The 26,885-nt window shown below is 41.2% G+C and overlaps 1 protein-coding gene across 1 annotated transcript; it reads left to right on the top strand.

The window, feature by feature from the left end:
- Nucleotides 1–1,565: 1,565 nt before the first annotated feature.
- yap1 (Yes1 associated transcriptional regulator) lies at nt 1,566–26,780 on the top strand. Its single transcript, XM_041046245.1, has 8 exons — nt 1,566–2,407; nt 3,560–3,795; nt 13,003–13,121; nt 13,890–14,003; nt 19,489–19,655; nt 21,759–21,886; nt 23,117–23,229; nt 23,930–26,780. Exons 1-8 carry the CDS (start codon nt 2,207–2,209, stop codon nt 24,163–24,165), a joined length of 1,314 nt encoding a protein of 437 aa, XP_040902179.1. The 5' UTR covers nt 1,566–2,206; the 3' UTR covers nt 24,166–26,780.
- Nucleotides 26,781–26,885: the final 105 nt, after the last annotated feature.

The following is a 26,885-nucleotide window of genomic DNA, read 5'->3' as shown; positions in this document are numbered from 1 at the left end:
ACAACTCTTGGCTGGCAGCATGTGTGCACATAAGGTTTCATTCATACATCAAAATATGTGGGCTTATAGTACAGTCATGAAGCATTGCACGTATACATTAAAAAGTTCTCACATAATGTAAGAATCAGTAATTCTAATGACACATAAAAAAATAACAGGACAAATCAGAATTCATGTGGGACAGTTATAAGAATATTATAGTGATACAGGAATAGAATAAGCAGAATGAAGTATGGTGGGTTTCAGTGCCAAAATACCAGGACACCTTATTATAAAACCTGTTGCATGCTGTGTATGCATTGAAGCATCACGGATGAGCAAAATAAAACTGTGTAAAGTTTTATTTTGCTCATCTGTGATGCTTCAAAGTTGCAAAAGTTGAAAATAAATTAAAAATAAACATAACTTAAATGGCTTAGAAACACGAACTTGTATGTGACTGGCAGAGAGAAGCTCTTTAATCTGTTCATCGGGGCTTTACAGTGTCTGTGGGTATTTAATAGGGCTTCATAATCATTCATTCAGTAGATGTATGGGAAAAAGGCTTGAAACAGAGCCTCTGTATCCAAAGAGAGTGGATCTTGACAAAATGATTTCTCAATGGAAGAGGGGCCTCATTAGCATAACAATTGTGGGAACTACATGGATCTACTTTTTCATTAACACTGTAAAAAAATAAAAAAATAAACAACTGAGAGAGAGAGAGAGAGAGAGAGAGAGAGAGAGAGAGAGAGAGAGAGAGAGAGAGAAACAAACAGTACCACACATTTATTAGTGAAAGTGTGGTTTTTTAATTCTTTTTTAAATCTTTGAGTTGTGAAAGTCTAAAGACACACACTGTGTCCTAAATAAACATATTCCAAAAGTAGTAGCCTAAACATGCTAGTAACTCATGAAAATACTTTTTAAAAAAATAAATAAACTTGTACACATTAAAAGAACAACAATGTGAAGTAATTAGTCTGTTTTGACAGAACTGTTCAGCTGAAGTTTTGCTGTTGCTTCAACTCACAAATTTTCCTTCTGCACATGCATTTTTAGGATCTAAAAGTGAGGACAGTATAGCTGATGAAACTTGCATGTTTATGGTGTTTTTTGTTTTGTTTTTTTTCCCCTATGAATTTAACACTCTGGCACTTCTACATCTTGTGTTACAAATGAGCCATAAGTCAGTGTTTTCCCAAGTGGATCAGCTGAGGTCTTTGTCTTATTCAAGTGGTTCCCAAAAAATAAGGAATAGGGTACTTTAATTAATAGATACTACATTAAGTAATCAAACAATCGAAGTAATCGGAGTAATGTGTGAGAATGACTGTTCAGCTGTCCATCCATTATTAAATAAAAATAATAAAAGTCATTATGCCATGCGGAGACTGTCAAACTCCTGTCAAATGGAGGTGAGGGAGATTGTCATATTAAAAAGTTGTGACATATATTTTATAAAATGTGGGTCTTTTTTGGTTCAAATTGTGTTTAATAAAGGGTAATGTTTGGTTGATGTAAATAGTGAAAACTATACTAACATAAATATGTTTGCAGGCCCATGGATCTTCTCGGGGCCTTGGTCTTCGCTGACTGTACCTTTAAAGACTCTTGTCCCAGTTAAAGCCAAGCCCCGCCTCTGGAGCAGACATCCCATGAGTCATAAAGTTTGATGTCCTGCCCAAAGTTTAGACGCGACTGGAGCAAAACTTTTTTTTCTCTAGAAAGTGAGCTGCTGAGATTTGTCCTACGAACCATGATTTTTTCTTGTAAGAACATTCACTAACGCCTTCAGCTTGGCCGAAACACAGTAAAAGTGGGACTCTTTCAGCCAAGCGTTTGTTGTGTTTTTCGTCTTTTGTGGCTGAGTCTGCGTCTGCGGTTTTTTTTTTTTTTTGGGAAAAGTTGGGGTCGGACGACAACATAGATTCCAGTGTGGAGTATATGCGCTTTGTTACATTCACAAGTATGCCAGCAAGGAACAACAGGAAAGCGCTGTCTTTCACTACAGATTTCGACAGCTAACACACTTTGGAAGAAAACAAAGTACTCGACTGTAAAAACTTTAGAATGACTCGGGATAACTTTTACTGAGTGTCGTCGAGATTTCCAGATTTCCTGCTGCGTGAAGAAAAAAAGTTTGGGGCTGGCTCAAACTTCTTTTTTGTGAACTTCTGAAGGCGACATTTTCGGACACGTAAAGTTCGCAGACTGTTTTGGGACAATGGATCCGAGCCAGCATAACCCTCCTGCCGGACACCAAATCGTCCATGTACGGGGAGACTCTGAGACCGACCTGGAGGCGCTTTTTAACGCCGTGATGAACCCGAAAAACACTATCGTGCCCCCTTCCGTACCTATGAGGATGAGGAAGCTGCCAGACTCCTTCTTCAAGCCCCCTGAACCAAAGTCCCATTCCAGACAAGTAAGCCCGCCCTGTCTCTCCCTTGCCCCTTCCCAGAAATCACGATTAAAGCTAAGGCCCATCCTGTGTGAGCTCAGGCCTACAGTACGTGACTGGTACAGCGTGTTAAAAGTTACTTTATCCTACTTTGTTGTCTTTTTTATCTTGTGGCACCGCTGTGACTTGATAGGGAATTTGAAGTTGCATCCTAAATGTAGGATGCACTGTTTATTTTTTCATTAAGGGTTAAAACGTGTTCATTTACCCTCCTGTCGAATGCATTTTATTACAGTATGTTTGAGTGAAAATTCCCAACAAGTTACAATTAGATAAGCAATAAAGTTATTCTGATTCAAAATCACTGGCGAAGAACCATTTCCCGTGAGGCCTGTGCGTAAAAGTTATAGAATAACCAAAATATTCCCAAAGTCATTTGTTTGGCCTTAGCTAGTGCCCTAGAAGATATGCGAATATTATTAGACTTAAAACTAGTTATCAGACTGGCTGAGCCTACACTGGATAAGTCAATTTAAACTTAAGTGTAAATGTTTTGGTTAGATTGATGACTGTGTATTTGTAGAAGGGTGGCGAGCATGTGGGAATGATCAAGTGAAGTCACTAAAATTAAGTTTTTGTCATCATGATGATTTGCATTGAAAAAAAGAATCATATGATTGTTGAATTCGTCCTATTTACCCCCCCCCCCCCCCCCCCCCCCACAACTGTTGCCTGTGGTCTCTCTGGAGTTTTATCACCAGTGCGCATGTGTCGCTGTGCAGCTAGTCTGCGCTCTCCTCTGTCCCACACAGGGTTGCCCCCCTACACATAAGCATAAGTGGAACTTCCTAACATACATGTGAAGTTATAACGTGTGAGAGCTGACTGAAATGTTACATCTGCATAATGTATGTACACAAATCCACAAAAATCACTAGTCTTCTATGGTGTGTATCCTGTTGCTCTTTGAAACTTTACAATTATATATTCTTTTGTAAAAACTTATAATAGTTTAGTTGTGCCAGTTGTGTAACTTGGGTTTTCAACAGACATATTTCCCCTCATAACAATACAAGATGAAACTTGGTCAAATTAAGTGGCCCCTAAGGGAAATTGCATTATTACGAAACACTGTGGGACTGCAGTCATGATGTCTTTCTTCCAACCCCAACACAGGCCAGCACTGATGCTGGAAGCGGTGGAGCGCTCACCCCCCACCATGTCCGTGCACACTCGTCCCCGGCCTCCCTGCAGCTGGGGGCTGTTTCTGGTGGCTCCCTGTCTGGCATGGCCTCAGCAGGTGCTTCCCCTCAACATCTCCGTCAGTCCTCTTATGAGATTCCTGATGACGTGCCCCTGCCCCCAGGGTGGGAGATGGCCAAGACTGCCTCCGGCCAGAGATACTTCCTCAAGTAAGTATGCTGGCAACAAATGTCGAGACCTTTTCTTGCTTTAAACAGTCCTTGAAAACCTTTAATTTTACCAGAAAACATCAGGAATAAATGTGTGTGCGTGTGGCGTGTGTGATATGTAATGTTAACCAATCAACTATTTTATGTCTGTTAGGAAAAGTTGTCTCTTCATTTTACTAATTAAGACCATGTTATTCATTAGAAAGGTCCTGATTTTCTTGTGCGAGTGGGAAACCTGCTTAAAAACCTGGAGTTGAGAAGAGTCACTGTAAAGTCACTGTAAAATCACTGAAATGGTATTCAAAGTGGTCAAGACCTACCTAAGACAAAAAAAAGACCAATAACATACAGTCTGTACAATAAAAATAATATTTGAGGATCTTCTAAAGGTTCATTACATGTAACTGAACCTTTCAGTGTGCAACTTACAAAGAATCAGAGGCACATGATGAAAACTTATTTTACAATTTTTAGCTAAGAAGGGAAAACTTTAGTTTCCAGCAACTGCCCAGACAAATCCAAGTTATTTGAGAAGTGGTCCTGAGATCATACTCTCACACTACAACTCCTCTCATTGTACATTATGCTGACAATAATTTGCAAATCTGCTACAGTGCGCAATGGTGCCCAGCGTACTCAAAAAAAGACAATTGCAATAGTTAAATTGTAGGTTATTAAATTTGGTGGCCTCTGCAAACAAGAGAGGTCTTTTGAGGAACTGCTGCTGTATGTAGTGTTCCTTTACTTGGTCTCAGGTTTCAGTAGAAACAATGGACCACTGTGGCTGCCCCAGACAGCAAAGGACAGACAGTTCTGCAAAACTCATCTGCTACCCAGCAGATCTCCAAAGTAAACGTCTAAAATAGAAGGTAGCAGGTATACCAGAACCCTTTAGACCTGTCACAGTGTCTGTCGGTAATTTTTTGGGTTGTGAGGGTTTTGTTATTCTTCTCTATTCCTTTCCTGTATATGTATTGGTCTTGTAATGCATTCATTCTCTATAGTTCTGTGAAAAGATGGACTGAATTATTCATAAATGTGATGTCCTTGTCAGCAATTTATGTTAATATAATCATTGTGAAATGTCCCAAAGTTTATGAAATGCTCAGCTGCTCATGTTTAGAGATGATTTGACACTGAAAGTCGTCATTCTTACCCCTCTTAAAGACGAAACGTTGTCAGTTCTAGGAAATATTATTCTCTCACACAGAGTCTGAACAAACATGATAGCCTCAAATTTACTTGGATCAAAAAAGAGCTTTCAGTACCAGATGTTTTAAAGTTTCACATCTGGAGAACATCTGGCCCGTTTTGAGGAGGCTCTTCTAAAATTGTACAAAAGGACTGGGGGGTAGGAGAGAGAAAACACTATCCTTTCGACTCTCCCAGGATCACTGCAGTTGTTTGGAAACTGACTGATCTAATGCCCTTCCAGACAACGAAGCAATTTTGTAAACTAAATTAAAGTTTAGTTTGGAAAGCCCAGTCTTGTATAACTTATAGTTCAAACAATTGTTGCGCTACTCAGTGTTGTTGCTGTTCATAGGAATACGTCAGTTATTTTTTTTGAAAATTGAAACAATGTGTGATTTTTTTTTTTCATTGTTATATAACAATTGAGTGATTGTTGAAGTTTGAGTTGAGTTTGTTCTGCTGCTTTTATACTGAAACCAAAGAAGGAAAGCAGAGAGAATTGCTGTGATTGATTGGTTAACGGTATAAGACGCAAAACCTACAACTGCTGTGGTGGTTTCAGATTATAGTGGGTTTGCTGTAGCTTTCTGCTAACAAGCAAAACTGATGTAGTCTTATGAAACTGGAAAAACAGCTGAGTAGCTCTGTGAAGGCCTGTGTTTCCACTGTTGCACATGTTGTACAACAAGAGCCAGTAGTAGACAGTGTTTGTGTTCAAGTAAGGAAAACTTAAGGAGACATCTTCCATACACCACACATCAAGGTTCAGATATTTGATCTGGAATAAAGGCAGCCTCGGCAGGGCTGCTGGAAAAGACACTCCCCTATTTATAAACAGGGGTTGTCTGACCAAGACGTGCTGCAGAAGGAGTGAAGCAGAGCGAGAGAGTGTGTGTGTGGGTGGATGGACGGGTGGGGGTGGGGAGTTGGTCACCAGCTAACAGAGCCGAGCAGAGAGCAGGGGCTCACATTTCACTCAGTTGATCGCTGTTGTCCTTAGATATATCAACTCAGGGTGGAAGGTTTTTTTTACTTTAAGAATCTGTTTCTCCTCCCTGCTCTGTTGTTTACTGGTACACTATCTATAGGATTATACAGTTGGGAATGATTGGCCTCTGTGAGTCACAGTAGCTCTGCGGATGCCGATGTCCCACTCCCTTTAAAAGCCAGGCTTCGTTTTGGAATGAATGGAGCTGTGGCGCTGTGATGGTGCCTCTTTTGTGTCAATGGAGTTAAATGGCAACCATGTGGAGATGACTAGAAGAGAGGCCAAGAGAAACTCCGGCCCTCCCTTTGTCCTAGCAGTGAAACAGTGATCTTTATTCAGACCACAGGCCTGTTGAGACTCATGTGAGCCTTCCCAAAATAGACAAATGGCTGACATGAAGTTTGAAGATGGCGGGGAGAGAGGGCAGTGGCTTTCTTAAGAGCTTTACCATGTTCTTCACACCTGAAATGTTAAGCTCATGTCAGGCTAGGAGTGTAAATTATAATCACTGATAAGAAGTGATTGACCTAGTGCAAGTATAACTGTGCTGGCCTGGTGTTTTTTTTTCTTCTTTGAATAGTGATTAGTGCTGGAATAATTAGCAGATTTGATTATTTAATCCCTGGAAAATTAATTGCCAACAAATCTGATATAGATATTTAGTTTTTCTGCCATTTTCTGTCATAAATTTAGATTTGAAACTGTTAGCCAGATGGAGGTCACTGCAGTCTTAGGCTTAGGGATGTTGTGAGAAAATGTTAATCAACTAAAGATTAAATAGTCATTGGAAATAATTTTGTCATTGGAGCACTAATAGAAATTGGAGTCATATATGAACAGTCCTGCAAAAATATATATCCCTTTTGTTTTGGTTGTTACATAAAAAAACAAAACCCTTAAGCTTGGAGAAGACTGGGAGAATGTCAACAAAGTCTGTTGACCTTTCCTCTTCTTTCTTCCAGCAGTTTGCTGTGGCCTTTGATTTATGACAGCAGGGGCAGGGAGGTTGGGTCACCTTGCTTGGTGCTGGGATGGGGGAAGGGCCGGTCTCCAGGGCTGGGTCATAAACTAATGAAGGTTTCTAATTTAGACACACCGGTGAACTAGGAGGGGTAATCACTGTTTCCGGGCGCTTATTAAATGCAGCTTTGAATGAGCTTTTAGTCCGTGGGAAGTCAGCCCTAAGCAGAGGAAAGCTTTGGGGGAGTATCTATTGTCTGCCCTCAGGGTCAGGTAGAGCTGTGTGTTGATGGACACTTTTGTCTTTTCTCAATTGGATTTTAAACTGTTTTGATGAGTCTGGTTTCCCACAACAAGAATGGCTGACTTGTATCTTTCCATGCCTAATTTAACAGTGATTATAAATTATTAAGTTATTCACTGTGACCAGATTTGATCAATCCTTTCTGGTGTTTTTACACCGTATAGCTTCATGCTCCTGGATAACCGGGAACACTAATCAACCAGGAACACTAAACACTGATAGCTATTCTAGCCTCAGTGCACACTATCTAGGGTTTCCTGAACATCTGTTGCACTAAATAGAGCCCCCCTATTAGAGCAGGAAAGATCAGAGTGTTTACTTGGACCTTATGCTCTTATTGTTTGCAGTATATATATCTGTGCAGTGCTGATTTTGACTATAAGATTATGAGCTTTCCAGGAGACAGTTTTACCTGATAGTAATTTAATATTGTCCAGATGATGATGGTTTTTATGCTGTGTAAAATGAAGTTATCAGTTACCTGGCCTGCTTTTTGTGTTTACTCCACATTATCCATGTCTTGTATCACAGCAGTGTTACACTGTCTGCTCCATTTATAAAATTGATCTAAAATGGTTTTATAATTTGGTGAACACTGGCCTCATACTTAGCATCTAGTGTTAACATCAATAATAAATATTTTCTTTATCAATTGCCATCTAATTTACCCAAAGTGATAAATGCTCAAATTGGATTTCAAACTAAGCTGTCATGAACCAGTGCCACTCGGTCACTCCCAAATGGTGCTGGGAAGCCCAGGCTGTAAGCCTGCGTGAAGCACTCATTTGGAGCAACTTTGTGTTTGACAAACTTTTGGTTTATTGACCACACACAGACAAGACCCTTCCTGTTCAACTGGGGCCTGTCAGCTCAGTACACAAATGGGACTGTGAGAAAGTCAGGCTAGTGTTTACCAAAGTCTTGATGTAACACCTCTGTCCCAGACATCAATGCCTCCACTGTCGCAGAGGGCATCACCACAGAGATGTAGTATCTGAGAAGTGGACCCTCTCAGGTGGGGTTTAGAGTTCCCAAAAGTACTCAAACTCATAGCAACTCATGGCAGCGGAATAGTGGTTGAATAACAGATTAGGGGAACATTTGTATTCATGTTGTCAGTTGCATCATGCATGCGTTATAACTGTTTTTACTATTTAAATCTATGTGTGATAGTGAGTCTACTAATCTATTAAATGAGGTGCCCATGTAGAACAGTCAACGTAGTTAGCCGCAATTTCTGCTAAAAACCATGTGGCATTCCATTAAAAAACGACACCTTAGATTAACTAGTTATCTAATTAGTCTTTGTAAAATAAGCAGCTGAAACGTCTGAGCCACACTCAGTCCTGGTACCTGGTGAATTAGTTGCTTCGTTAGGAAGTGTGATGATATAAACAGTCCTTCAAAGGAAAACTTAAAGCCACAATAGGGTCACAGAGGTCACCCCAATAATCTCTCTTGATGATGCCCTACTGATAGAGAGGCAGCCAGGCATCCCAAGTCAACCAGAGTGGAGATGGTCATCCTCATCTTAGAGGCCTGATTACATCTGGCCTCCCTCAGTGCGCTCTTTAGTCATTGGCTTCAACCACCTTCCAAGCATATACTCCCTGGGCGGAGCCCCTGTGGCTTGAGGATCCCATTTTTAACATTTGACAACTCAGCTGTGGGGTGTGTTTCATCATTGCTGCACTCCCCATAGCTTCACTCCCCTGTTTTACACCAGTGAAACACAGTTTTTGACATCTGGCTTCGAAGGGAGACAATTTCAGTGGAATAAACAGTCAGTCTGGCCTCAGATCTAGCTTTGATCTGCTGTTTTGGCAGGTAGTGGAGCTTATTCAGAGACATTTAAACCACAGAGCTCACTTATTTTTGGCTAGAACATTCTCCTTTAAGCCAGGAGAAAACGCCACAGTTTTCATGGGTGTAAACAGGCCATCTGTGCGTAAGGAAGTTTGTCATACTACTGTAATCAAATGAAGTCAGTGAAACAAGAAGTGCAGTATTCATACTTATTCACTGGGATCTCTTTAAATGTGTTGAACCTCTGCTAAGTCTTTGAAGCTGAATCCAGCAAACACTTGTAATTAAGTCACAATTCAGTTGCAGTCTTTTCAGTATAGATGTCTCTATAGGAGATAAGTTCTGTCTTCAATGATCTTGGTATTAGAAAAAGAAACACAAGTCGATGGAGACTAGCTTCCATGTGATCAGAACTGAACAGAAAAGCTGCATTTAAACAAAGTCAAGTTTAGCCTTTATGCGAAAGGCCCCCCTTCCCTTTCCACAGCGAGACACATTATAAATAACGCTGGCACAATAAACACCAGCTTGATAATTGGGCCATCAGTCAAGGAGATGTCAAGTGCCTGGGTGGATCAAGAGTCCTACTCTGTCCTCTGCTAAGCCACAATCGACCATGATGACAGCTTGAGCAAAAATTAGCAAGTAAAGCACCTACAGATGACTACAGTCAACCGACTTGATAATGGGTCATGTTTGAACCACAGTGCTCTCCTTTGCCACAGTACCTGGCCATTTACAGACAGTTTCCCCTGAGGAACATAATGATGGGTTACATTTTGTCTTTGGTGGTTCACAACAGAATACCAAACAATCACACTGAGCCCATGTCCGTAATAATACAGATACATTGTCTGTTTGTTTGTTTTTTTATATTTTGTCCTGTCATCCCCAATAGGACTGCATGTTAGCATACCAAAAACATATTCTTAATTTGGAGATGCTGTCTAATGTCACAGATTTATGGCTGTTTTGTGAACAAACAGTGCTTTAAAATGATGGAAACCACTTGATAGAAGTGATATTTAGCAGCTGTTTCATCTGTGAAGACTTGGACGGTGGCTGTTGGTTTGTAGCTTGCTCCCTCATGAAAAATAGCAGCATAGTTTGATTTCTGTCAGTTACAACTGATTCTAATGGTGATCATTTCTAATGGCAGCAGGAAAGTGACCTCCCCTGCATCCTAATCCAGCTCTCCTCTCTTGATCCTTGCGCTCAGTATGTGATCAACTTGAATTGAAGCTAATCACAGCCACAGTTCTTTATGGAGACTCAAAAGAATGGTACTTTTAAGTACTTTTGTAATGTTTTGACATGTCAGGTTGGACAACAACCCAAATGATTGTGTGGTTGCAAAACCGTGTGAACCATTTAAACACGTGTTTTCAAATGTATCAGCATTTGTGTGGAAGAGGCCTGACCCACAACCATTTTTCTCTGTGTCCACTGCCCTGCCCCAGGGACGCAGTTTGGGGGAGGGTGCGGTGGCTGTCATGCTGAGCTCGCTGTGGTGTCAGAGACATGTAAAGACAACACTGAGCAGTTGTGACCGTGGAGGTTGCAGATCATCAGCAATTCCTAACAGCAACTGGTGGCCTCCAGCCGTCCTAACAGTTGCCATGACATTGTTTTGTTTTATGTTTCGCCTACAGGAAGCGGTGCATAGGCCTGGCCATATAGGGTCCGGGACAGGTCGAGTGAATGGATTATCTTTTAGTTTAAAAACCTGGTGATGAATTACTGGCTCTTGGTAACTCATTTACCAGCGCTCTCAGTTCCCACTTACCGGTTCTTTGAATACAGTGCAGCGCTGACTCGGAAGCTCTCTTAGCGTGTGGATTATATCACAGGCTTTTTCATTATCATCTCCTCTGTTTTGAACTGAAGCTTTGTTTACAACTGTTTTGATTGATTTGTGCTACAAAAGTTAGCATCTCAAGCTATTGTTTGATAGAAAATTCAATATTTGTGTTTTCATCTGTGCTAAGAGAAGCACAGCTGAGTTGGGGGGAGGACAGAGAAGAATTTATAATCAGACATCTTGGTAGCTTTGAGGTTGTATATTTCCATCCATGTTTTCCAGTTGTAACATTTCTGTTTGGAGTTGGTGTATCAGGATGTGCAGGCCTCTCATTTACGATAAAGCCTCCCTTCCCTCATCCCAGTGCTTGTCTCCCAGTCTCCTCCCCTGTTCTCCCCTCCCCTCTATAATAAATGTCATAGTTTCCAGAGTGGGAAGGAGGCAGTGAAGGGGGCAGGGCGGGCGCTTGGAGTGTAACAGGACCGCAGCAACTCATGCAGCCAATGGAATTCAGAGGGATTTCTTCCGTAGATGTTTTTTTCCTCTTTCACTCTTTTTTTTTTTCTTTTCTGTAGTTGTCTCGCCCCGCTCATTGTGACCCCTCTTTCTCAAGGGGCCCCTCCAGCCTGAGCAGTTCCAGCTATTTTGCTTGGTTTGTGGTGTTTGTGTGTGTGTGTGTGTGCGTGTGTGTGTGAGTGTGTGAGGGCTGGGGGAGGGTTTGGTAGGGGATTTGGCAGCTCCTTTGATCAGTAAAGCATAAACAAGAGGGGGCTTCAAAATGGGTTGCATTGTATGGGGTGGGGGGGAGTGCTGAGTCAGGCCCTCTCGCTCTCTGGCCTGGGATAGAGAGCAGACAGGCAGGCTGGGATTACTACAGAGGCCAAGAGAAACTCTCTGAATCTCTCACTTAACCCAGCTGTTCCAAAATCTGGGCTAATGGCGCTTTTGGATCAAATTAACAGCGAGTTGTAAAGAATCACAGTGGGCGGAAGAAAACATCCAGAACACAGTTGTTAAAGGAGGCTGTCAATAGATTGCTGAGGGTAATATTTAATTGCATTAAGAACAAACAATTTATTTTTGTCATGTGTACTGAAATCATTCAGCCACTGCTACAACATAAATGTAAGAGTTATGGTGTTGCACAAACAAGCTGCTGGAGTTTGGTGCCTATTTGTTTGAGATGAGGGGGGTCTCTTAAATGGGATGGTTAAAAAAAAAACAAAACAAAAAAAAAAAGAACAAGTGAATAGTGGGGTTTTAGGTCGTAGCTCAGTCTGTGCCTTTGTCAAGCAGGTGAAAGCTTTGTAAATGTGGCGCCAGATTGTTAAAGCCCCTGACACTCCACAGTGTCCGAGCCGCTTCCAGGAAAAAGGACCCCCTGCGTTGAGCCCTGGGACTGACCCTCCCTCAATAGAGAGGGTCCTGCTCGGGAGAGGAGGGCTTCCTGTATTAGCTTTCCATCTTAATCAAGCAACAAGTACCAACAAAGCACTAATTATCAATGCCTTCACAGAATGCAACACAATGCCACCTCCCCCGCTCCCCACTCCTGTCCCAGCAAAGACAAGCCATAAAATAGATGGAGCAACATTGTTTGATGTTACAATAGTTGTTTTGAAACCAATCGTTGCCTCCTAGACATTTTCAAGAAGACGTTTTCTGCTTACCTACAGTCACAGATGTCTGACTTGATTTATTTTTAGTTGCCATTCACTCTTTGGTTTTGTGTTAGTTATTTATTACTGTATTTCAGTTCAAAACAAGGTGCAGTTTCTCCCTTCTGATTAGTGGCATACAATGTTATGTGAATTATGAGAAAAAAATATCTTAGTCACATCCAAACTAAGAATGAAAGCCTTGTGTGAACCTATATTGAATTGTGGGTTCACACTGGGTCCAAACAGACACAGCTGAGTTTGGCTTCCTGTAAGAGTCATCATTTACAGAAAGTAAGGGTTAGATCCAGTGTTTTCATCAAAGAGCTTGTTGAAACTGCTCTGAGTCATCAGTTCCTGCATGTGACCTGCTTTTTTCCCCCATTGAAATGGCCCTTATTTTGAACTTACCACTGATTATTGGTAGAAACACATTGATGGTCATTTTTCTTACCTGTTGTTTTCTTTTTCCTTTGGTTATCTTGTCTCCTTACAGCCACATTGATCAAACCACCACTTGGCAGGATCCTCGCAAAGCCCTGCTCCAGATGAACCAGGCTGCCCCGGCCAGTTCAGTGCCAGTCCCGCAACAGAACCTTATGAACCCAGCTAGTGGTATGTACATGTTGACTTAGATTACATTTAGTTTTACTATAGAAGCAACATGTGACATGTATTACAAATTACATTCATCATATTGTGGGTTTTTTGGCATTAACTTTGTTATTTCTTCACCACAATTGCATTAAATTTCTTTTGAAGTTATTTCCATGCATTTCCTTACTTTCATACAACATATAGTAGAAGTCAGGGGCTGTCTAGTCTAGTTCTTACATGTCACTAAGACTCAGTGTACCTCAGTTCTGTCTGTGCAGTTGGAATTTGCCCTAGGTGAGGTAAGACTGAGGTAGAACGTGACAGGTCCTGTCTGACATGTTTGGGAGCTCCGTGACTCACAGATTACAGAGTTTACAGTAGTATCTCTGTATTCTCAAATCAGAGTTTAAAGCCAACCTGTGAGTATATAAGAGAAATAATAATAACCTTAAATACTGATGAAAAGGCTTATTTGTTTTCAGTGGTGGATGACAAGGATTTATTACAGACCTAGAGATGAAATATAATACACTGCTGTATGTCTTGGATATCTTTTGCACATGTAGCCTCTTCTTTTTTGTCCTAGCATGTGCACCTTGGCATATATATCTGAGATTACTGCTTCTACTTAGTTATCTATAACTACATCATGTGGAAATAATGCCCAGTTACATATGGTAGTTATGTAATGTTGCTATATGTTGTGCAGTTATGTCAATAGAGAAAGTGAGCAGTGATTAAACCACCTGCATCTCTCCAACATTATTTTTACCTGTCATCCTTCAGGTTCTCTCCCTGAGGGCTGGGAACAAGCCATTACATCAGAGGGAGAAATTTACTACATCAACCACAAGAACAAGACTACATCTTGGCTGGACCCACGACTGGACCAACGCTATGGTAAGTTTGGCATAGGTGGGGATTTTTTTTTTTTGTTTAGCTCTTGATCACTTAAAAATTGTCCCCAATTCCTTCATTAATACAGTTTATTATTAGGTACCTCAAAGTCATTGTTACTATAAAATTATAATAATATTCATATTTTATATAAAAAATTTAAACAAAGGAGTCAAGCCTGGAATTATATCTGCAGTAAAGAGTTTCTTAAACATTTGGTTTTTGTGACAGCAGTTTACTTTCCCCAGTAGAAAGCTTAACCTAATCCAAAAAGGACATATCACCGCAATTGTAATAGTTTTTGTTTAGAGTTCAGTTGTGTATGATTCATAGTTCAGTTCACTGCACTACATTGTTTTGCAGTGACTAGCAGTAGTATTGGTTGTTGAAACCAGATTTCACATAAACCCCACCCTCAAAATCTGCACCTAACCTTTTGTCAGCCATTTTAGTGTTGGAGCAACAGCTGAGTTGGCCATTAATCCCCCAGGCCAAGCTAAAGTTTGACAGTTAGCTTTCAGTGTGTGGTGGCCAGGGTTTGTGAATTAGTGACAGGACCGTGTACATGTGTTGAGACTTCTCTGTGGCCATGGGAATGAGCTAATCCTCCTGTGTGCCAGGAAGACTTCAAGAGATGAAGGTTCCTGCTTATGTCACTCTGACTCATTTACGCTTCAGGTGCCATCCCTTCATTAAAGCAGCGTTCCCCAGGGTAGCTCACCCTGGTTCACAAAGGCAACATGTGTGAATCAGCATGCAGCCTGTTATCCTGTTTAATTTTAGCATTACTTCTTATCGAACCCGGGCACTTAAAGGGCAGTGTTTCTGTAAGCAGTTGTGTATCCTGCTCTGTAGGCAGGCAGGAAAGTTCAAAACAGAGTTGTAAGGGGAGTGGGGCAGTTGGGAAGAGATGGCGGCTCTGATCGGCAAAACCCTTTGAAGATTTATAAGTCTTGAACACACAAAGCTGCTAGGCCCCTGAAAGCGAGTGAGAGGGGGGAAGAGACCATGTTAACTCATTATATGCCATCAAACATAATTTTGTTCCACATTAGTTAAACTCTTTCCTTTACTGCATAGTTCTAAAGACACATTTATACCTGTTGTTGCTCATCTGCTGTTTGTTCTTTTTGATCATTTAGATTTTTAGAATTATTTCAAAGTGTCATGCGCTTCAAACAACTTGGTATTTGATATATGGTTCTGTGCTTGAGAAAAACCCTAATTTTATTCTTTGTGCATAGAAATGGGCTCCTCTGCATCAGAAACCTCTATACTGCTGCTATGTAGGTCTCCAATCATAAGCCAGCTGCTTTGATAATGAAGGCTAATTTGAGCTTTGAGAAGAAAAGCAGCAGAGTGCCTTTAACTGAGGGTTGTTGCCGGCTGGCTTTCCCCTGCGTGAGGCCCAGTGGAGGCACAGCCCCATCCTGCTGTAGCTCCAGACAGACTTGAATCTCTGCCAGGCCTCTTTATTCTGTGGTCCAACTCTTAATCTGTTCCAGACCTTTTCAGTCAAAGAACTCCAATGTGAGAGGGGAGGTGGGGGGCAGGGAGAGGCAAGGCGAAAGGAAAAGAAAGAAAAACGGAGGAACAGAGGGAAAATGCCGACGGGATAAGCATGCATCCTCTTTAAGATCCAAGGAGGTGGTGAGCGGCGAACAAGCCATGAGTGCACTGTGGCTGAGTTCAAGAAGGGGTTGGCCTATGTGGATATGTTGTTTTCTGTGCATACTACTCTGGAAGGGACAGTAGGATAAACATACTAGAGGGATACCTGTGTGTACAAAGCGACACATTTAATATTTTTTTTGAAACCTTAATGTATGCCATTTATCAAACATATTGTCATGTTATCTGTCATGTGATGTTTTTCTGCCTCTGCTGTCAGAGTACTTCAACAGAAAAGTAGGCACCTTTATCAGTGTCACCATGTTGAAATACTCAGTGTGATGAGCCAGCTAATTTTCACTTACCTCTAGAGGTATCCGTCCATGTGGTCAAGTTTTTGTTTTTTTTTTTTTTTGTTTTTTTTTGAGATTTTAACATCTGAGATTTCTGCAGCCAGTCCAAAACAATGGAGGTGAGCTCACTTTTGTTTTTGATGCAAAGGAAAAAGCCTACAGCAACTTGTTTGAAAAGCAATGTCACATTTACTTTGGATAATCCACAGTCCTCGCTTTTAACAGTTTTTGTTGGAACTGCTTCGAACCAAAGACATAGTTCCTATTAAGAACTTTTTTCGTAATTTGGATGAACTGACCCTTTAACAGGGACACCTTCCAGACGATTTTAACAAGAGTTAGAGAAACGAAAAAACTCGTCACAGTACTAAATTTGTGTTTCAGCTTAATCTATAACCTTTTATTTTGTAAACAGAATGATCGTACTTTAATCAAACAGATAAATTCACCACAATTGTAACCTGTTGTGTATTAAAATAACTCCCTGATAGGTTGCTCTACACTGCTGATATTGCCTAACTGACTTAGTTTTTTTTCCATCTCCTTGCCATTCAGAGCAAGGTCAACACAGACTGACTTTACTCAGACCTTACTGGAGTATAAGATGTTTGTGTCATATCCAGACTGTTTCTCTACTTATCTTGACGCTAGAAACACAACACCTTGCCAAGGGGCCTTTTTTTAAAAACGTGTTAAATTGACAGCAGACAAATATTTACCAAGCCTTCAAAGGTGCTTTGCCCTGGTCACATAGAGAACTTCCCACAGCTGGCACACCCTCAACTTTAACTGCCCCAGGTGATCTTGTGGTGTAACATGCCTGCCAGTGTGATCGCCTGATAAGGGCCTGTGTTGCTGGCTCGTTGTGTTTCAGGAGTGCGTGAAGAAGACAAAAGGCAGACGGCATTAACTTGTCTCTTATCTGCTTGGCCCACCAGCTATTGCTGCCCGTATATGTAGTCCCTCCCCACACACACGCACACACTACACACACACACACATATACACAGTCTTCTCAGCCTGGACTGGCCTCCTTTTAAGCTATCACTCTGGCCCTGAGCTGAACCTGTCCTTTGCTCATATCTCACCCGCAGATGTAATTCCCTGTTTCGATATGCTCATTGTTTGTGCATAGTTCCTCCAGTAACATTGGTTACTGTTAGCTGTCTGGTCTGTGAGGTAGTCCTTGACTTGGTGGTTCAGCAGACACGCAGCTGTAAGACTGCATGCATCAACATACATTGTTTACCAGTGGATCTCGGTCCATATGCCCCCTCACTTTTTATTCATACTGTTCTTCAAAACTCAAAAAAAAATCTAAATTCCACTTAATTTCAACTTGAGTTTTATTTACATAGTTTTGGTCATTGTTTCTATGGGCTATGATAACATTGTATTCACCACAGCGATGCTTAACTCTGAGAACATGGCGGTATCAATAAAATAAATCAGTTAGGGTATGAAACATGAGCAGACAGACTGTCCGACAGGTATTTTATCCAGATTATCTAAACCACTTCATTTGGAGGTAAAACTGAACCCAAAATGTCATTTAAAATAATAATTGCACAGGATAACTGTGCACATACAACTGCAGATGATTATGGAAAGTCTAGTAGGTCAAAGTTGAACCACACAGTCTGTAAATTTTGATGGGTGTTTGCAGTGGACAGTTTAGGCAGTAATTTTACAGCAACTCTTCACTTCTTCTTGAAACCAGATTTTTTTTACTTTAATGTGTGGCCTTGTTTATCAGTGGATCTGTCTCCATATGCCTCCGCTCACTTTTAATGCTCAGGCTTCTTCAAAGCTCAGGCCTTAGCAGATCTACAGCTGCTGACATGGCCCATGTGCAGTACTTCTGTTTTGAGAACAGCTAATGGTGCCCTGATGGTGGAGTGATCCAGCCACAAAAGGCCTCAGTATCTGCCAAAGATAAGAAGTGACACACCCTCCCATGGATTCAGTTGATGTGTGTGGGAAAGAGGAGGCTGCTCTGTCACTGTGTGTGTTTTCGTGTGCATGAGTGTGTGCTGGGGTGGGGTTGTTGGGGGAGACAGCGTGGACAGAGAGTGGGAGGGAGGGCGGGGGGAGACGAAAGGCAGGGCAGGGTGGGGCCTCCAGAGCTTCCCAGGGAGAGCCCTGAGCCACGGTCCATTCAGCTCGTGAGATAGTGTAAACAGTGATTGAATGGTGATGAGAAAGGTGCCGAGGCGGGCAGGACAGCACAGGGAGAGACAGCCCCGCATGAAAATTGTGCCCTCGTCAAGGCTTTGTTTTGGATGGTGCCTCAAGTGCATAAGCAAACAGCGCTCCTCATTGGTTCCATTACTGTTACACCCCTTGTGGTCAAGCACATTTGCTTCTCTTTTTCTACTACTGTGATAAAACGTGTGACCTACTTTGCATGCATACATCGCAGCATTTGCTGTGCTGCCTTATACTCATGTTTATAACCCCCCCCCCCCCCACCAGAGTAAAGAATAACAAAGATTTCTCTGGGGAACAGCTGTGTTTTCAGCACACACGCATTTGTTCTGATACTGTAAACATGCAGTTAGCTTGTTAGTGCACAGTGTAATTACATTTGTTAGGTGAAAGAACTTTGAAGCTAAACTTAGATTGGTACAGTGTTTACAAAACTTGATGTAGGTCTATTTTAAATGAATTTGTCTGATCTGCATACTGTGCTCAGATTGCATTCATTAAATCAGCTGAAGTGGACCCATCAGGCCAGGGTAAGGAGGCAGTCGGTCTTGAGGGATAATCTGCGATTTGTTTAGAAGGAAAAAAAACACACAATGAAAGGATAAGTCACGACTGATGCAATGTACAAAACTAACAAAGCCTGTCTTACTCAGTGAGTGGGAGGGGATCAGGTCTTACAGGAATAGTGATTGTTTCAGACACTAGGTGGAAAACTTGTGCTGGGACTTCCCTTGTCCTACACAACCTGCTGCACTGGCTCCACTTTAACAAGTTCAGCATGTAGACAAAACCCTCAAGTTGTTAGGCTTGTTAAGCAGCGTTTAAGTGCAGCCAAGCATTAAAAGATGTAGTTGCAGAGACGGTAATGTATTTCTAGACTGCTAGATGTTTTTTTTTTTTTTTACATCCAATTATGGAAATTGTCATTGTTAAAACTGCATATATCTTATTATACCAAACATAGAATGGGGAAGGAGAAGAAAAAAGTGTCCTATCCCACTTAACTGAGACCCAGCAGATTCTCCCTGTTTGCCCAAATGAAATTCTGTTGTCAAGTTTTGACATTTCCCTACAAAAGGCAAAAAAAAAAAAATGCACCGTTATCTTGTATAGTTTGTTCTAGACAAAGCTGGAATCACCAGTTTAAGACCAATGTCCTCTATAGGTTCTTTGATATAAAGTTGTAACAACCCATTTCTACAAAGTTTAAATTTGCCATTTAGACCGTTTTTTAAATTTTAAATGAGCACTGGTGTCTGTGAACTACATACTATAATGACAGTAGTGACAGATTTGAATTCCTGTCTCTTTTGCAGCCCTGAACCAGCAGAGAATCTCCCAGAGTGCTCCAGTGAAGCAGGGGGGGCAGCTGCCTTCGAGCACCCACAGCGGAGTCATGGGAGGCAACAATCAGATGAGACTGCAGATGGAGAAGGAAAGGCTGAGACTGAAGCAACAGGAGCTGCTTCGCCAGAGACCACAGGTCAGGAATCAGATTTAAAGCATTTCAAAAATCTTCAGAGGCCTTTTGAGAAGTACTCTGGCCTCATGGAGGAACAGCTGACCTGTATCAAAAAAGGTCACAAGGTCAATATTTTCAGTTTGTGTTGATCAGTCCATCAGTGTAGTAGCAAGACACTGGACCCTTAATTGCTCAATTGCTGAATGAGGGCAACAGAAAACTGTTTATGTAGTAAAACATAATACACATCTTAAATAACCCTTTAAATATGAGTCATCATTCATAGGTATAGTGGTGGATCTTAAGCCCCTTTGATCTGTCTTTATTGTTACACCACCCTGCAATGAAGTCCTGTGAGTCATCTGTGGTAATTTTATCACTTCCTAACGGTGATGTGTCACAGTGCCGCCCACACAGGGTGGTGCAGCCGAGTCCAGCAGTTTACTCAAGGCTGTGTCACAACACCAGGAACACAGCTTTATGATTATGAATGACAGTGCTGGTGACTTTGTTTACCATGACATTGGCAATGGGTTGTTTAAAGGTCACACTGCAGGAAGTAAACTGAGTGAGTTGAAAAAAAAAAGATAATTTATACTGTCTGTACTGAAAGTCCTGTACGCTCAAGTAACCTGGTTATTGTCAACTTTGTGAATCATCATATGAAGGAGAAATCTGGTTTCCATAATGGTGCACGGGATTAAGAAAAACATGGTTAGCGCAGATTGATTTCTGCCAGGGAATCCTGATCCTGCTGTGAGACAAAGCCTAAAATTGGTTTCTAACTTGTGTTTTTTACAAGCGCATATGTGCATGACAAAGACTTCATGCACCTGCACAAAGGTTTTAGAGTAACCAGGTTATTTTAGTGCACGTTTTCTCTATTTCCTGTATTTCTGTCTGATTTCTCCCAGAGTCTTGTGTACATGTAAATAGTGGCATATAAAAAAATGAATTATGCAAGGAAAGCATTACAGTTCTAAAGATAATGCAGTGAGCAGCTCAGTTATCCAAACCTCAGATATCCACACTTGCCAATTAAACTAGGAGTGTAATGGAAAATAAAATGTGGGAAAAAGACTGCAGACCAGGCTATAAACATTCAAAGAGCATCTCTATCATGCTAGATTCCAGTAAAACCCAAATTCCTAAAACCTTTTTTGGGTGCCACAGTGTATTTTCAAATATTGTAGAGCATGAATATAGGAGGAAATTGTGTAATAGTGCAGGCTTTATGCTTATGTAGGGAGTTCAACTTTGGGGCAAAACTTGACACGCCCAAATGTATTCCACATGGCAAAACTGTGATGAAGTACGGGCTGCAGTGTCTGGGACGTGATGGTAGCAGTCGAGCACTGATGCTGCTCACTCAAGCACAAAAAGAGAGCCAATAAAACCATAAAGGTTGTTTATAGTACACAACCCTCATAATCCCTGTTAATCAAAACCAGATTGTTTATATGTGAGCATGGGATTCTGGGATAGATCTCGAGAAGGAAACACCTTCAAGCACTGTTGCCAGTGCATCTGGAGTGAAAACAGAAATAAGGGAAAAAACACCTTATTACTGTATGAAGGGCTAATTAAGGGCTTTTTATCCATCCTTTTGCCTCAGAACATTGTGTCCTTTTCTCCTCAGCCAACAAAAGCTACTAACCACTTAGTGTCCAGCAGCAGTTTTAAAAAACGTCACATCCCATTGGCTGCCTCTTTGTTGTCATCTATGACCCTGTAAAATTTTAATGAGATTTCAAAAACAGTGACACCAGTCAAGGCATTTCAGCTTCCTGTTCAAGGACTTGGAGGGAAGGAGGTGAAAAAGAACAACATGACTTCATATCCTCAACCTTATCTGATACAGCATGTGTAGAAAACAATTGTCTCCAACTGTGGTCGGCCCCTCGTGTAATTTGACACTCCGTATGGAGTGAAATAGAGAGCACCATATTGGCTGTCTGTGTGCAATTCCTTAATTTAACATGTTATGCAGTGACAGCAGAGCAGTGGGTGTATAAGCCTGTTCTAAAATATTTTCACAAAGCTGTAGCTGTGTATAATTAGCTTCTGAGGTTAGGGGTGGGGTTGATTGTGTCGCTCATGGGATTTGTGCTTTATCGTCCACAGGAGCTCGCTTTAAGGAATCAGCTGCCTACCAGTATGGATCAAGATGGCAGCACAAACCCTGTGTCCTCCCCTATGGCCCAAGATGCCCGAACCATGACTGCCAACAGCTCTGACCCATTCCTCAACAGGTTGGTTTCATGCATGGAGCAGCCCCAGATGTCCTCCTGTTGAGCAAATGGAGGAAATTTCCCCCTAGTACAGGACAATTGCAGCTGAGTTGCACTGGGTGATGTCAGAGTATTTGCAGAGGGCTCCCATTCTCTGGTTCAGCTCATCAGACTGAACGTGTCCTGTTTGAGGGAGTGTGTGTGCTCGCTGTTTGAGTCGGAGCTCTGGTGAGAGCTCCCTGAGTTATACAAGTAGTAAAAACAGAAGGCCAGTCTCTAGGCTTAACCCTCTTCACATGGTAATGACTCATTCAGACCAGCAGCTCTGTGCTGGGGTTCACTGCACGATGATGACCTCTGGTGTACAAGTGCTGCAATAAAGGCAACCAGAACCTAAATGGTGGTGTAACCCTGGAAAATTACATAAGACCGTTCTTAATTCAAAGTGGAGACAGAATTTCCACAACTTGATTAGTGAAGACGCAAAACCTGATGGACTGAAGCTAAATGTGAGAACAGCTGTGATCAGGAAGGAACAGGAGGTTTTTCTCACTATCCGTGAAAGCTGCTTCATGGCAGTCTGGGAAATAATTCCTAGCAGTTCAAGCTCTAGTTCTTCTGTAAGGGGACGAAGTGAGGAAAGAGCTGAATAGCAAGCAGGCCATGAGAACATGTGGTCCAGTCAGTAGACAGGCCAACCTAATCTCCCCTCCTCCCTGTTGCCTCCACTCCCCTGCTTCACAATGGCCTCATTCATCCTGCTTCTGCCATACTCTGCCTACATATTTTTCCTCTGCTAATTAGTATAGGCTTGTCAAATGTCCTCTCTCACTCTCTCTTTGTCTCTTCTGTCCCTTTCATCGTTGCTCTTTTTCCTATATTCTGCAATAGAGGGTGAAAAAGTGTAGCTCAATTTCAATGGTGTCACTGTGAATTAGTCACCATAGTCGTTCAAACAGATATAACTGTTGAAACGTGCATGTATGCAGAAGGTCCCTGAGGGAATTGAGGTCACACTGTTACTTCTCAGCCTGTGTGCTTTTAATAACCGCATGTGTTTGTTTTGTGGGATTGTTTAATTAGATTCACGTAGTTCAGTTTCATAGTAGCATAGTGAAGGTCATTAAGGTCATCCCAAAACTCTGCTGAGACACAACAGCTTTTCATTTTCCTTCTGTTTGCTGAAAATCATATTTCTTTGCAATTTTGTGGAGCTTTTAGCTCAGATGTCTTTTATTTATGTATTTTCAGCGGGACCTACCACTCCAGGGATGAGAGCACAGACAGCGGCTTGAGTATGAGCAGCTACAGCGTCCCTCGCACTCCAGATGACTTCCTCAACAGTGTAGATGAGATGGACACAGGTGAGGCAGGAAGCACAGTGAATATCATCACTTACATTTTCTGTAGATGGTGCTTTGTTTGCTGTTTTATTTATTTATTTTATTTTTGAGCCACGGTGGCTGCACACTGCTGCAGATCACTACCCATTTTTACTGTACGTTCAGTTGGCAGTTTGTTAGGAACACCTAGCTAAAACTGATGCAGTCTAATACATGCAGTCCTGCAGTACATCCTGCCTTTATGAAGACTTCAATGTTCAATTTTTATTGAAACAGTTTTAGAGAGGTGTTGATTCAGCTGTGTGATATGTTTGGCAGCTGTAGTTTGTGGTGTTGTTGGCCTGTATTGCATTATACAGAGACACGTTGCTGTTATTTAGCTTATGCTCACTGATGAAAATGGATTAATAAAATAATAGAAAGACCTGTCTGTATAACGCAGTACAATTCAGCAGTACATAGTTTTAGCTAGGTGTACCAAATAAACTGCCAGCTGAGTGTGTATAAATCTGCATTCACTTGATGTTGGAAGATCTGGGAAATGTCCTGTTGTTAACAACTGTGGATCATTATTGCAAGATGGTTACCTGCTAACTCTAACCAACAAGATGTAACCAAACTCTTCTTTGGTGAGTCTCCCTAGCTGAGTCAACTATAGGAGTGTTAATGGTGCTTCTAGTTGACACAGTCACATAATTTAAATATTTTTTTTGTTCTTTAGGGGACCCACTTCCACCCTCCATGGGGACACAGCCCAGTCGTTTCCCCGACTACCTGGACACCATCCCAGGAACAGATGTGGACCTGGGCACCCTGGAGGGTGAGAGCATGGCGGTGGAAGGTGAAGAGCTGATGCCCAGTCTGCAGGAGGCCCTGAGCTCTGACATTCTCAACGACATGGAGTCTGTGCTGGCAGCTACCAAGATTGACAAGGAGAGCTTCCTCACATGGTTATAGAAGACCAGAGCGGGGTGCTCATTACTCCTCTCCCTACACTCTAAACTGCTGCCTGCTCTAATCTGTGGAGGATTCATAGATGCTTTTACAAGACATTTCAGCGAGCCTCTCTGGACTTCTGTCTCTGTCTTGGCGTGTAAGGCCAACCTCTTTTGAGGCAGTATTATTTTGTTCTGTTCTTTTCTTTTTACTGGTGTGTTATCTCTGTTTTGTCTGTGTCTTCAAGGCTGGCCCATGAACAGACAATTACGCAAGGGTCCCCAAATCTTTCACAGGTCTGTCAGTGAATCTAGGGTATCTTTACCTAGAGCAAGAGTTGCTCCTTCCCCTGGTCTCCCCTCATAGCTGAGCTGGGCAGGTCCATGTACTCATCAGCAAGGACTGCCCACACAAGTTATCCCCTGGAGTCTCTGGTGCCTCTTTTTCTTGCAGTATAGCGTGAAGCAGCACTACATAACTGTGTTTGGGACTATTGCATCTAGCTTAAGTAGCTTTATATTTGGCCTTGGAAGTTTTTCCTTTTTTTGTTTATATTCAACAAGCCTGAGAAACCAAAAATGATGTATTTGAAGCATAAAGAACAATACTGATTTGGAGTAAAGGTAATGTGAGGCCCAGTTTGGACATGTTGGCTTTGCTGGGGGTGGGGTGGGGCGAGGGTTTGTGCCTGGGGACCGACTACGTTGCTGCTTGGCTGTGCCAGCAAGTCTAAGTTAAACCTTTGATAGATCAAGTGCCTTCAGTTGTATTTTTTGAGACGTGAGCACCATGAACAATTTTCTGTAATGCAGCAATACACAATAGGCTGTATTAATCATAAACATCAGCCACACTTTCCTCTAGCTAATGTTCAATAATCAGATTTGTATTTTTGTTTTATAAACACATTATAAGGGGGTTTAGGGATTTTTTTTTTAACCCTAACTTCTTTTTATCAGTCTTATCCAAGCCTAATCCATGATTCATTCTTTGTTTTATCTTTTTAGTATTCTTTTATTTTTAGGTTACTACATATGTATGATAGCTTAGATCAAATGGCATTTTGCTTTTGTTTTTAATTTCTTTCATAGATGAATTTATACATTTAACAGGGTCAACTGTTATTACAGCAACTCGCTTCACCTAGATGAAGTCTGCCAAGACACAGATTGATTCTGTTTTGACTTTTTTTTTAACCACCTTGCTGATTCATCTCGTCTCAGATTTACTATATACATTTAATTGTGACTGTTTGTTGATCACATGCAGCTTTTGCTATCTTTCCTAAACATTAACCAAAAAGGCAGATCTCTTGGCTAAACAAACTATAGCTCTTTGATCAATTACACCTTGTGACAACTTACAGTATATGAGTGTGACAATATTTGAAACCGTCTTCCTAAAGAGGGAGCTGAACCCCTCTGCGTGATGCTGTGCTGTGTGTTGGAATGAGGGGTTTATGGACTACAGTTTGGACAAGTTTAAGCAGGTTTAAGAGTCATGTCGAGGGGTAATGTAGAAGGCCAGGGTTTGACTGACAGCGGTGAGTTATGTGGATTGTTAATCTTTTTTTTTTTTTTTGTGGAATAATTAAGAAACAATCACTTCTTATCTCAGTCAGGAATTGTTGTGGCAGATTCCAAAGATGTATTTGTAACACCAACACTTATTTTTGCTTCCATTTTCACAGAGTCCAGAAACGGTATGATCTGTAGATCGACCTCTGTATGAACAAACTGTATAAGCTAATGAGAAAATGATGTAGGTTTTAAGTGTTAATGGACATGTCTGAATAGGTTTAGCTAAGAGATTCTTTCTATTTTTTAGACAAGATGGTTGTTTTGAGTGACTTACCCTGAGATTCAAGGATGAGGTTTCGGAACAGAAGCAAGTGTTTCTTCTATAAGCGCTCACATGTTTACATGCACTCTGAGTAAGAAACTGCTTCAGCCGCAGTTGAGACAACTCACTGACAATTCTCTCATAATCACATTATTTTGATGTTTACACCATTACAGTTTTTAATTACTGCAGTAACCTTTGAATAATCAGCCTGCTGTTCTTGCCTTTGGTTGAGGCTTTGCAGGATGTCACAATGATTCTGTTGCCAACCAATACTTAATTGGTAGCGTTAACTTGATGGAACAAATTTTTTTAGATCTGAGAAAATGAATTTTGAAAAAATTTTTATTTTGTGTGAGAAACATCTTTCGTAGTTTTGATTTTATTGATCATTAAATCATGTGTTGATGACAGATTAAGATGGATAAACAGTGTTGGTGAGAACAATGCAACTTAAATGAGTGGTACACTGCAGTGCTTGTATTGCACGGCTACATTTTGATGCAATGATGCATTTTGTCACACAAACCTGATTTTATGCTTACTTAGTGTGTAATTGTCAGAGCATATTAGCTGTTGACTGTCATTGTAGCAGTAGAACTAATCACACAAGTTAAAGGATTTTGTATTTAGAGTTTTCTAAATGCACATGAAATGATTTATATTCGGTAATGATCTATTACTTTTTTGATAGATATGTGCATGTGTTTTAGAACAATAAATTCTGTTACATTATATCTTTCTTCATATGATACTTTGAAATTGGCCTAAAATATATACTTTGTGGTAATATCTTCCTTGTGTGGTAATTCATTGTTTGTATTTTGGAGGAAAAAAAAGTCATAATATAGTAAGACCTCAAAATGTCAAAAAACGTCATAGTATAGTAAGGCGCGAAA

The sequence above is a fragment of the Toxotes jaculatrix genome, chromosome 9, assembly GCF_017976425.1.
Source record: "Toxotes jaculatrix isolate fToxJac2 chromosome 9, fToxJac2.pri, whole genome shotgun sequence".
Taxonomy (NCBI): domain Eukaryota; kingdom Metazoa; phylum Chordata; class Actinopteri; family Toxotidae; genus Toxotes; species Toxotes jaculatrix.
This window is presented reverse-complemented; position numbering and strand designations above follow the sequence as displayed.